General features: G+C 47.6%; 1 protein-coding gene across 1 annotated transcript in view; it reads left to right on the top strand.

The window, feature by feature from the left end:
• Positions 1 to 12,500, top strand: part of phex (phosphate regulating endopeptidase homolog, X-linked) — a 37,681-nt gene that overhangs the window by 21,802 nt on the left and 3,379 nt on the right. Inside the window, exons 12-18 of the mRNA XM_046355385.1 lie at positions 1 to 97; positions 183 to 260; positions 491 to 594; positions 1,133 to 1,191; positions 1,270 to 1,324; positions 1,506 to 1,573; positions 1,654 to 1,784. The exon at positions 1 to 97 is cut by the window's left edge and continues 5 nt beyond it. Coding sequence (XP_046211341.1) covers positions 1 to 97; positions 183 to 260; positions 491 to 594; positions 1,133 to 1,191; positions 1,270 to 1,324; positions 1,506 to 1,573; positions 1,654 to 1,784 — 592 coding nt within the window. The remainder of the gene's footprint in view (positions 98 to 182; positions 261 to 490; positions 595 to 1,132; positions 1,192 to 1,269; positions 1,325 to 1,505; positions 1,574 to 1,653; positions 1,785 to 12,500) is intronic.

Genomic DNA, 12,500 nt, shown 5'->3' on the forward strand with positions numbered 1-12,500 from the left:
GGAGCTAATTGAAGGAGTTCGCTGGGCGTTCATCAACATGCTGGAGAGAGACAACGACTGGATGGATGGACCGACCAAGAAGAAAGCTATAGAAAAGGTTTCTGTCTGTCTGTTTGTCTAGCTTGTCTGTCCGTCTGTCTTAATCCAAAATGCTGGTGTAGTCTCTCTCTGTCTCTCTCCAGGCTCAGACAGTCCTGGCCAAGGTTGGCTATCCTGAGTTCATACTGAATGACACCTACATCAACCAAGACATAAAACAGGTGTGGATTAATCTATGTGTGTTTATGTATGTTAGTGTCCATATATTAGTGTGTGTGTACTAATTTGTGTGTGTGTGTGTCTGTGTCTGTGTGTGTGTGCGTGTGCGCGTGTGTGTGTGCGCGTGCGCGTGTGTGTGTGTGTGTGTGTGTGTGTGTGTGTGTGTGTGTGTGTGTGTGTGTGTGTGTGTGTGTGTGTGTGTGTGTGTGTGTGTGTGTGTGTGTGTGTGTAGCTTGTATTCTCTGAGGACAACTACTTCGATAATGTGATGCAGACTCTGCGTTTCATTGCCCAATCGGATCTCAACTGGCTGCGGAGGACTGTCCCTCGCACTGAGTGAGCTGCTATGACAAAACCACTGGTGGAGAAACCCACCAATCGTAGAAAAATGCATTGAAAGTATTGGGAGCATTACTTCCATTTTCATGACATTTGAGTCATTTTGCATATGCTGTTATCCCGAGCCAATTCCTGTCAGTGCATTCATCTTTAAATAGCTAGGTGGGTTAGTGGGTTAGGGCTAACCCTAACCCTACAGTGTGTTAGTGGGTTAGGGCTAACCCTAACCCTACAGTGTGTTAGTGGGTTAGGGCTAACCCTAACCCTACAGTGTGTTAGTGGGTTAGGTCTAACCCTAACCCTACAGTGTGTTAGTGGGTTAGGGCTAACCCTAACCCTACAGTGTGTTAGTGGGTTAGGTCTAACCCTAACCCTACAGTGTGTTAGTGAAAGAAAGGCCAGTACAACACTACTCTATTCACTGCAGATATCTGTCAGCGTTTACCTACCTATTGTTTTACCACTACATCACTGATGGCAACCACCCTGGCGGTTGACTTCCTGCTTGTGATGTCTCTTTCGGTGTGTGTTCTAGGTGGTTCACCAATCCCACGACAGTCAATGCGTTCTACAGCTCCTCCACCAATCAAATCAGTAAGATACACACGCGCACACACACTCAAACACATTGCGTTGGCACTGGATTCAAACTGTTCTGTGTTTTTTACTCAGGGTTCCCTGCTGGAGAGCTCCAGAAGCCTTTCTTCTGGGGGCGGGACTATCCTCGGTGAGTTCACACACACACACACACACACACACACACACACACACACACACACACACACACACACACACACACACACACACACACACACACACACACACACACACACACACACACACACACACACACACACTGGCAGAGCCATTCATTAGCCGATGAACATATTTCTGGTGTGTGTGTTCAGGTCTCTTAGCTATGGAGCCATAGGAGTGATTGTAGGACATGAACTAACACACGGCTTTGACAACAATGGTGAGTCACATACAGTGCATTACAACTACACACAAACAAACAAACACACTTTTATAAAGAATGTGCGTGTGTTTGTTTAGGGAGGAAGTATGATAAGGATGGTAACATGGACCAGTGGTGGAGCAACGCATCAATCACAGCCTTCACTGACAAGACCCAGTGTATGATCGACCAATACAACAGCTATCGCTGGGAGGAGGCGGGACTAAATGTAAGAGGCACACATATTATTGTCATCATCATCTGTTCGTCACGGGTCGGTTGGAGTGTGTTGGGTTAGAACAGAACACAGGTTGGTTGGAGTGTGTTGGGTTAGAACAGAACACAGGTTGGTTGGAGTGTGTTGGGTTAGAACAGAACAGGGGTCGGTTGGAGTGTGTTGGGTTAGAACAGAACAGGGGTCGGTTGGAGTGTGTTGGGTTAGAACAGAACACGGGTCGGTTGGAGTGTGTTGGGTTAGAACAGAACACGGGTCGGTTGGAGTGTGTTGGGTTAGAACAGAACACGGGTCGGTTGGAGTGTGTTGGGTTAGAACAGAACACGGGTCGGTTGGAGTGTGTTGGGTTACATTTACATTACATTTAAGTCATTTAGCAGACGCTCTTATCCAGAGCGACTTACAAATTGGTGCATTCACCTTATGACATCCGGGTTAGAACAGAACAGTGTGTTGATCTGTTATCCTGTGTAATCAGGTGAAGAGGAAGAGGACCCTAGCAGAACAGTGTGTTGATCTGTTATCCTGTGTAATCAGGTGAGGGGGAAGAGGACCCTAGCAGAACAGTGTGTTGATCTGTTATCCTGTGTAATCAGGTGAGGGGGAAGAGGACCCTAGCAGAACAGTGTGTTGATCTGTTATCCTGTGTAATCAGGTGAGGGGGAAGAGGACCCTAGCAGAACAGTGTGTTGATCTGTTATCCTGTGTAAACAGGTGAGGAGGAAGAGGACCCTAGCAGAACAGTGTGTTGATCTGTTATCCTGTGTAATCAGGTGAGGGGGAAGAGGACCCTAGCAGAACAGTGTGTTGATCTGTTATCCTGTGTAATCAGGTGAGGGGGAAGAGGACCCTAGCAGAACAGTGTGTTGATCTGTTATCCTGTGTAATCAGGTGAGGAGGAAGAGGACCCTAGCAGAACAGTGTGTTGATCTGTTATCCTGTGTAATCAGGTGAGGAGGAAGAGGACCCTAGCAGAACAGTGTGTTGATCTGTTATCCTGTGTAATCAGGTGAGGGGAAGAGGACCCTAGCAGAACAGTGTGTTGATCTGTTATCCTGTGTAATCAGGTGAGGGGAAGAGGACCCTAGCAGAACAGTGTGTTGATCTGTTATCCTGTGTAATCAGGTGAGGGGGAAGAGGACCCTAGCAGAACAGTGTGTTGATCTGTTATCCTGTGTAATCAGGTGAGGGGGAAGAGGACCCTAGCAGAACAGTGTGTTGATCTGTTATCCTGTGTAATCAGGTGAGGGGGAAGAGGACCCTAGCAGAACAGTGTGTTGATCTGTTATCCTGTGTAATCAGGTGAGGGGGAAGAGGACTCTAGCAGAACAGTGTGTTGATCTGTTATCCTGTGTAATCAGGTGAGGAGGAAGAGGACCCTAGCAGAACAGTGTGTTGATCTGTTATCCTGTGTAATCAGGTGAGGGGGAAGAGGACTCTAGCAGAACAGTGTGTTGATCTGTTATCCTGTGTAATCAGGTGAGGAGGAAGAGGACCCTAGCAGAACAGTGTGTTGATCTGTTATCCTGTGTAATCGGGTGAGGAGGAAGAGGACCCTAGCAGAACAGTGTGTTGATCTGTTATCCTGTGTAATCGGGTGAGGAGGAAGAGGACCCTAGCAGAACAGTGTGTTGATCTGTTATCCTGTGTAATCAGGTGAGGGGGAAGAGGACCCTAGCAGAACAGTGTGTTGATCTGTTATCCTGTGTAATCAGGTGAGGGGGAAGAGGACCCTAGCAGAACAGTGTGTTGATCTGTTATCCTGTGTAATCAGGTGAGGGGAAGAGGACTCTAGCAGAACAGTGTGTTGATCTGTTATCCTGTGTAATCAGGTGAGGAGGAAGAGGACTCTAGCAGAACAGTGTGTTGATCTGTTATCCTGACTAATCAGGTGAGGGGGAAGAGGACCCTAGCAGAACAGTGTGTTGATCTGTTATCCTGTGTAATCAGGTGAGGAGGAAGAGGACCCTAGCAGAACAGTGTGTTGATCTGTTATCCTGTGTAATCAGGTGAGGGGGAAGAGGACTCTAGCAGAACAGTGTGTTGATCTGTTATCCTGTGTAATCAGGTGAGGAGGAAGAGGACCCTAGCAGAACAGTGTGTTGATCTGTTATCCTGTGTAATCGGGTGAGGAGGAAGAGGACCCTAGCAGAACAGTGTGTTGATCTGTTATCCTGTGTAATCAGGTGAGGAGGAAGAGGACCCTAGCAGAACAGTGTGTTGATCTGTTATCCTGTGTAATCAGGTGAGGGGGAAGAGGACCCTAGCAGAACAGTGTGTTGATCTGTTATCCTGTGTAATCAGGTGAGGGGGAAGAGGACCCTAGCAGAACAGTGTGTTGATCTGTTATCCTGTGTAATCAGGTGAGGGGGAAGAGGACTCTAGCAGAACAGTGTGTTGATCTGTTATCCTGTGTAATCAGGTGAGGGGGAAGAGGACTCTAGCAGAACAGTGTGTTGATCTGTTATCCTGTGTAATCAGGTGAGGGGGAAGAGGACCCTAGCAGAACAGTGTGTTGATCTGTTATCCTGTGTAATCAGGTGAGGAGGAAGAGGACCCTAGCAGAACAGTGTGTTGATCTGTTATCCTGTGTAATCAGGTGAGGGGAAGAGGACCCTAGCAGAACAGTGTGTTGATCTGTTATCCTGTGTAATCAGGTGAGGAGGAAGAGGACCCTAGCAGAACAGTGTGTTGATCTGTTATCCTGTGTAATCAGGTGAGGAGGAAGAGGACCCTAGCAGAACAGTGTGTTGATCTGTTATCCTGTGTAATCAGGTGAGGAGGAAGAGGACCCTAGCAGAACAGTGTGTTGATCTGTTATCCTGTGTAATCAGGTGAGGAGGAAGAGGACCCTAGCAGAACAGTGTGTTGATCTGTTATCCTGTGTAATCAGGTGAGGAGGAAGAGAACAGTGACTGTTATCCTGTGTAATCAGGTGAGGAGGAAGAGGACAGAAACAGTGTGTTGATCTGTTATCCTGTGTAATCAGGTGAGGAGGAAGAGGACTCTAGCAGAACAGTGTGTTGATCTGTTATCCTGTGTAATCAGGTGAGGAGGAAGAGGACTCTAGCAGAACAGTGTGTTGATCTGTTATCCTGTGTAATCAGGTGAGGGGGAAGAGGACCCTAGCAGAACAGTGTGTTGATCTGTTATCCTGTGTAATCAGGTGAGGAGGAAGAGGACCCTAGCAGAACAGTGTGTTGATCTGTTATCCTGTGTAATCAGGTGAGGGGAAGAGGACTCTAGCAGAACAGTGTGTTGATCTGTTATCCTGTGTAATCAGGTGAGGAGGAAGAGGACCCTAGCAGAACAGTGTGTTGATCTGTTATCCTGTGTAATCAGGTGAGGAGGAAGAGGACCCTAGCAGAACAGTGTGTTGATCTGTTATCCTGTGTAATCAGGTGAGGAGGAAGAGGACCCTAGCAGAACAGTGTGTTGATCTGTTATCCTGTGTAATCAGGTGAGGGGGAAGAGGACCCTAGCAGAACAGTGTGTTGATCTGTTATCCTGTGTAATCAGGTGAGGGGGAAGAGGACCCTAGCAGAACAGTGTGTTGATCTGTTATCCTGTGTAATCAGGTGAGGGGGAAGAGGACTCTAGCAGAACAGTGTGTTGATCTGTTATCCTGTGTAATCAGGTGAGGGGAAGAGGACTCTAGCAGAACAGTGTGTTGATCTGTTATCCTGTGTAATCAGGTGAGGGGGAAGAGGACCCTAGCAGAACAGTGTGTTGATCTGTTATCCTGTGTAATCAGGTGAGGAGGAAGAGGACCCTAGCAGAACAGTGTGTTGATCTGTTATCCTGTGTAATCAGGTGAGGGGAAGAGGACCCTAGCAGAACAGTGTGTTGATCTGTTATCCTGTGTAATCAGGTGAGGGGAAGAGGACCCTAGCAGAACAGTGTGTTGATCTGTTATCCTGTGTAATCAGGTGAGGGGAAGAGGACCATAGCAGAACAGTGTGTTGATCTGTTATCCTGTGTAATCAGGTGAGGAGGAAGAGGACCCTAGCAGAACAGTGTGTTGATCTGTTATCCTGTGTAATCAGGTGAGGGGGAAGAGGACCCTAGCAGAACAGTGTGTTGATCTGTTATCCTGTGTAATCAGGTGAGGGGGAAGAGGACTCTAGCAGAACAGTGTGTTGATCTGTTATCCTGTGTAATCAGGTGAGGGGGAAGAGGACCCTAGCAGAACAGTGTGTTGATCTGTTATCCTGTGTAATCAGGTGAGGGGAAGAGGACCCTAGCAGAACAGTGTGTTGATCTGTTATCCTGTGTAATCAGGTGAGGGGAAGAGGACCCTAGCAGAACAGTGTGTTGATCTGTTATCCTGTGTAATCAGGTGAGGGGGAAGAGGACTCTAGCAGAACAGTGTGTTGATCTGTTATCCTGTGTAATCAGGTGAGGGGGAAGAGGACCCTAGCAGAACAGTGTGTTGATCTGTTATCCTGTGTAATCAGGTGAGGGGGAAGAGGACTCTAGCAGAACAGTGTGTTGATCTGTTATCCTGTGTAATCAGGTGAGGGGGAAGAGGACCCTAGCAGAACAGTGTGTTGATCCTGTTATCCTGTGTAATCAATCAGGTGAGGGGAAGAGGACCCTAGCAGAACAGTGTGTTGATCTGTTATCCTGTGTAATCAGGTGAGGGGGAAGAGGACTCTAGCAGAACAGTGTGTTGATCTGTTATCCTGTGTAATCAGGTGAGGGGGAAGAGGACTCTAGCAGAACAGTGTGTTGATCTGTTATCCTGTGTAATCAGGTGAGGGGGAAGAGGACTCTAGCAGAACAGTGTGTTGATCTGTTATCCTGTGTAATCAGGTGAGGGGAAGAGGACCCTAGCAGAACAGTGTGTTGATCTGTTATCCTGTGTAATCAGGTGAGGGGGAAGAGGACTCTAGCAGAACAGTGTGTTGATCTGTTATCCTGTGTAATCAGGTGAGGGGGAAGAGGACTCTAGCAGAACAGTGTGTTGATCTGTTATCCTGTGTAATCAGGTGAGGGGGAAGAGGACTCTAGCAGAACAGTGTGTTGATCTGTTATCCTGTGTAATCAGGTGAGGGGGAAGAGGACCCTAGCAGAACAGTGTGTTGATCTGTTATCCTGTGTAATCAGGTGAGGGGGAAGAGGACTCTAGCAGAACAGTGTGTTGATCTGTTATCCTGTGTAATCAGGTGAGGAGGAAGAGGACTCTAGCAGAACAGTGTGTTGATCTGTTATCCTGTGTAATCAGGTGAGGAGGAAGAGGACCCTAGCAGAACAGTGTGTTGATCTGTTATCCTGTGTAATCAGGTGAGGGGGAAGAGGACTCTAGCAGAACAGTGTGTTGATCTGTTATCCTGTGTAATCAGGTGAGGGGGAAGAGGACTCTAGCAGAACAGTGTGTTGATCTGTTATCCTGTGTAATCAGGTGAGGGGGAAGAGGACCCTAGCAGAACAGTGTGTTGATCTGTTATCCTGTGTAATCAGGTGAGGGGGAAGAGGACTCTAGCAGAACAGTGTGTTGATCTGTTATCCTGTGTAATCAGGTGAGGAGGAAGAGGACTCTAGCAGAACAGTGTGTTGATCTGTTATCCTGACTAATCAGGTGAGGGGGAAGAGGACCCTAGCAGAACAGTGTGTTGATCTGTTATCCTGTGTAATCAGGTGAGGAGGAAGAGGACCCTAGCAGAACAGTGTGTTGATCTGTTATCCTGTGTAATCAGGTGAGGGGGAAGAGGACTCTAGCAGAACAGTGTGTTGATCTGTTATCCTGTGTAATCAGGTGAGGAGGAAGAGGACCCTAGCAGAACAGTGTGTTGATCTGTTATCCTGTGTAATCGGGTGAGGAGGAAGAGGACCCTAGCAGAACAGTGTGTTGATCTGTTATCCTGTGTAATCAGGTGAGGAGGAAGAGGACCCTAGCAGAACAGTGTGTTGATCTGTTATCCTGTGTAATCAGGTGAGGGGAAGAGGACCCTAGCAGAACAGTGTGTTGATCTGTTATCCTGTGTAATCAGGTGAGGGGGAAGAGGACCCTAGCAGAACAGTGTGTTGATCTGTTATCCTGTGTAATCAGGTGAGGGGGAAGAGGACTCTAGCAGAACAGTGTGTTGATCTGTTATCCTGTGTAATCAGGTGAGGGGAAGAGGACTCTAGCAGAACAGTGTGTTGATCTGTTATCCTGTGTAATCAGGTGAGGGGGAAGAGGACCCTAGCAGAACAGTGTGTTGATCTGTTATCCTGTGTAATCAGGTGAGGAGGAAGAGGACCCTAGCAGAACAGTGTGTTGATCTGTTATCCTGTGTAATCAGGTGAGGGGGAAGAGGACCCTAGCAGAACAGTGTGTTGATCTGTTATCCTGTGTAATCAGGTGAGGAGGAAGAGGACCCTAGCAGAACAGTGTGTTGATCTGTTATCCTGTGTAATCAGGTGAGGAGGAAGAGGACCCTAGCAGAACAGTGTGTTGATCTGTTATCCTGTGTAATCAGGTGAGGAGGAAGAGGACCCTAGCAGAACAGTGTGTTGATCTGTTATCCTGTGTAATCAGGTGAGGAGGAAGAGGACCCTAGCAGAACAGTGTGTTGATCTGTTATCCTGTGTAATCAGGTGAGGAGGAAGAGGACCCTAGCAGAACAGTGTGTTGATCTGTTATCCTGTGTAATCAGGTGAGGAGGAAGAGGACTCTAGCAGAACAGTGTGTTGATCTGTTATCCTGTGTAATCAGGTGAGGAGGAAGAGGACTCTAGCAGAACAGTGTGTTGATCTGTTATCCTGTGTAATCAGGTGAGGAGGAAGAGGACTCTAGCAGAACAGTGTGTTGATCTGTTATCCTGTGTAATCAGGTGAGGGGGAAGAGGACCCTAGCAGAACAGTGTGTTGATCTGTTATCCTGTGTAATCAGGTGAGGAGGAAGAGGACCCTAGCAGAACAGTGTGTTGATCTGTTATCCTGTGTAATCAGGTGAGGGGGAAGAGGACTCTAGCAGAACAGTGTGTTGATCTGTTATCCTGTGTAATCAGGTGAGGAGGAAGAGGACCCTAGCAGAACAGTGTGTTGATCTGTTATCCTGTGTAATCAGGTGAGGAGGAAGAGGACCCTAGCAGAACAGTGTGTTGATCTGTTATCCTGTGTAATCAGGTGAGGAGGAAGAGGACCCTAGCAGAACAGTGTGTTGATCTGTTATCCTGTGTAATCAGGTGAGGAGGAAGAGGACCCTAGCAGAACAGTGTGTTGATCTGTTATCCTGTGTAATCAGGTGAGGAGGAAGAGGACCCTAGCAGAACAGTGTGTTGATCTGTTATCCTGTGTAATCAGGTGAGGAGGAAGAGGACCCTAGCAGAACAGTGTGTTGATCTGTTATCCTGTGTAATCAGGTGAGGAGGAAGAGGACTCTAGCAGAACAGTGTGTTGATCTGTTATCCTGTGTAATCAGGTGAGGAGGAAGAGGACTCTAGCAGAACAGTGTGTTGATCTGTTATCCTGTGTAATCAGGTGAGGAGGAAGAGGACTCTAGCAGAACAGTGTGTTGATCTGTTATCCTGTGTAATCAGGTGAGGGGAAGAGGACCCTAGCAGAACAGTGTGTTGATCTGTTATCCTGTGTAATCAGGTGAGGAGGAAGAGGACCCTAGCAGAACAGTGTGTTGATCTGTTATCCTGTGTAATCAGGTGAGGGGGAAGAGGACTCTAGCAGAACAGTGTGTTGATCTGTTATCCTGTGTAATCAGGTGAGGAGGAAGAGGACCCTAGCAGAACAGTGTGTTGATCTGTTATCCTGTGTAATCAGGTGAGGAGGAAGAGGACCCTAGCAGAACAGTGTGTTGATCTGTTATCCTGTGTAATCAGGTGAGGAGGAAGAGGACCCTAGCAGAACAGTGTGTTGATCTGTTATCCTGTGTAATCAGGTGAGGGGGAAGAGGACCCTAGCAGAACAGTGTGTTGATCTGTTATCCTGTGTAATCAGGTGAGGGGGAAGAGGACCCTAGCAGAACAGTGTGTTGATCTGTTATCCTGTGTAATCAGGTGAGGGGGAAGAGGACTCTAGCAGAACAGTGTGTTGATCTGTTATCCTGTGTAATCAGGTGAGGGGGAAGAGGACTCTAGCAGAACAGTGTGTTGATCTGTTATCCTGTGTAATCAGGTGAAGGGGAAGAGGACCCTAGCAGAACAGTGTGTTGATCTGTTATCCTGTGTAATCAGGTGAGGAGGAAGAGGACCCTAGCAGAACAGTGTGTTGATCTGTTATCCTGTGTAATCAGGTGAGGGGGAAGAGGACCCTAGCAGAACAGTGTGTTGATCTGTTATCCTGTGTAATCAGGTGAGGAGGAAGAGGACCCTAGCAGAACAGTGTGTTGATCTGTTATCCTGTGTAATCAGGTGAGGGGGAAGAGGACCATAGCAGAACAGTGTGTTGATCTGTTATCCTGTGTAATCAGGTGAGGAGGAAGAGGACCCTAGCAGAACAGTGTGTTGATCTGTTATCCTGTGTAATCAGGTGAGGGGGAAGAGGACCCTAGCAGAACAGTGTGTTGATCTGTTATCCTGTGTAATCAGGTGAGGGGGAGAGGACTCTAGCAGAACAGTGTGTTGATCTGTTATCCTGTGTAATCAGGTGAGGGGAAGAAGAGGACCCTAGCAGAACAGTGTGTTGATCTGTTATCCTGTGTAATCAGGTGAGGGGGAAGAGGACCCTAGCAGAACAGTGTGTTGATCTGTTATCCTGTGTAATCAGGTGAGGGGGAAGAGGACCCTAGCAGAACAGTGTGTTGATCTGTTATCCTGTGTAATCAGGTGAGGGGAAGAGGACTCTAGCAGAACAGTGTGTTGATCTGTTATCCTGTGTAATCAGGTGAGGGGGAAGAGGACCCTAGCAGAACAGTGTGTTGATCTGTTATCCTGTGTAATCAGGTGAGGGGGAAGAGGACTCTAGCAGAACAGTGTGTTGATCTGTTATCCTGTGTAATCAGGTGAGGGGGAAGAGGACCCTAGCAGAACAGTGTGTTGATCTGTTATCCTGTGTAATCAGGTGAGGGGGAAGAGGACTCTAGCAGAACAGTGTGTTGATCTGTTATCCTGTGTAATCAGGTGAGGGGGAAGAGGACCCTAGCAGAACAGTGTGTTGATCTGTTATCCTGTGTAATCAGGTGAGGGGAAGAGGACTCTAGCAGAACAGTGTGTTGATCTGTTATCCTGTGTAATCAGGTGAGGGGGAAGAGGACTCTAGCAGAACAGTGTGTTGATCTGTTATCCTGTGTAATCAGGTGAGGGGGAAGAGGACCCTAGCAGAACAGTGTGTTGATCTGTTATCCTGTGTAATCAGGTGAGGGGAAGAGGACCCTAGCAGAACAGTGTGTTGATCTGTTATCCTGTGTAATCAGGTGAGGGGAAGAGGACCCTAGCAGAACAGTGTGTTGATCTGTTATCCTGTGTAATCAGGTGAGGGGGAAGAGGACTCTAGCAGAACAGTGTGTTGATCTGTTATCCTGTGTAATCAGGTGAGGGGGAAGAGGACCCTAGCAGAACAGTGTGTTGATCTGTTATCCTGTGTAATCAGGTGAGGGGGAAGAGGACTCTAGCAGAACAGTGTGTTGATCTGTTATCCTGTGTAATCAGGTGAGGGGGAAGAGGACCCTAGCAGAACAGTGTGTTGATCTGTTATCCTGTGTAATCAGGTGAGGGGGAAGAGGACTCTAGCAGAACAGTGTGTTGATCTGTTATCCTGTGTAATCAGGTGAGGGGAAGAGGACCCTAGCAGAACAGTGTGTTGATCTGTTATCCTGTGTAATCAGGTGAGGGGGAAGAGGACTCTAGCAGAACAGTGTGTTGATCTGTTATCCTGTGTAATCAGGTGAGGGGGAAGAGGACTCTAGCAGAACAGTGTGTTGATCTGTTATCCTGTGTAATCAGGTGAGGGGGAAGAGGACTCTAGCAGAACAGTGTGTTGATCTGTTATCCTGTGTAATCAGGTGAGGGGAAGAGGACCCTAGCAGAACAGTGTGTTGATCTGTTATCCTGTGTAATCAGGTGAGGGGAAGAGGACTCTAGCAGAACAGTGTGTTGATCTGTTATCCTGTGTAATCAGGTGAGGGGAAGAGGACTCTAGCAGAACAGTGTGTTGATCTGTTATCCTGTGTAATCAGGTGAGGGGGAAGAGGACTCTAGCAGAACAGTGTGTTGATCTGTTATCCTGTGTAATCAGGTGAGGGGGAAGAGGACCCTAGCAGAACAGTGTGTTGATCTGTTATCCTGTGTAATCAGGTGAGGGGGAAGAGGACTCTAGCAGAACAGTGTGTTGATCTGTTATCCTGTGTAATCAGGTGAGGAGGAAGAGGACTCTAGCAGAACAGTGTGTTGATCTGTTATCCTGTGTAATCAGGTGAGGAGGAAGAGGACCCTAGCAGAACAGTGTGTTGATCTGTTATCCTGTGTAATCAGGTGAGGGGGAAGAGGACTCTAGCAGAACAGTGTGTTGATCTGTTATCCTGTGTAATCAGGTGAGGGGGAAAAGGACTCTAGCAGAACAGTGTGTTGATCTGTTATCCTGTGTAATCAGGTGAGGGGGAAGAGGACCCTAGCAGAACAGTGTGTTGATCTGTTATCCTGTGTAATCAGGTGAGGGGGAAGAGGACTCTAGCAGAACAGTGTGTTGATCTGTTATCCTGTGTAATCAGGTGAGGAGGAAGAGGACTCTAGCAGAACAGTGTGTTGATCTGTTATCCTGTGTAATCAGGTGAGG

This window comes from Oncorhynchus gorbuscha, linkage group LG07 (assembly GCF_021184085.1).
Source record: "Oncorhynchus gorbuscha isolate QuinsamMale2020 ecotype Even-year linkage group LG07, OgorEven_v1.0, whole genome shotgun sequence".
In the NCBI taxonomy this organism is placed as follows: domain Eukaryota; kingdom Metazoa; phylum Chordata; class Actinopteri; order Salmoniformes; family Salmonidae; genus Oncorhynchus; species Oncorhynchus gorbuscha.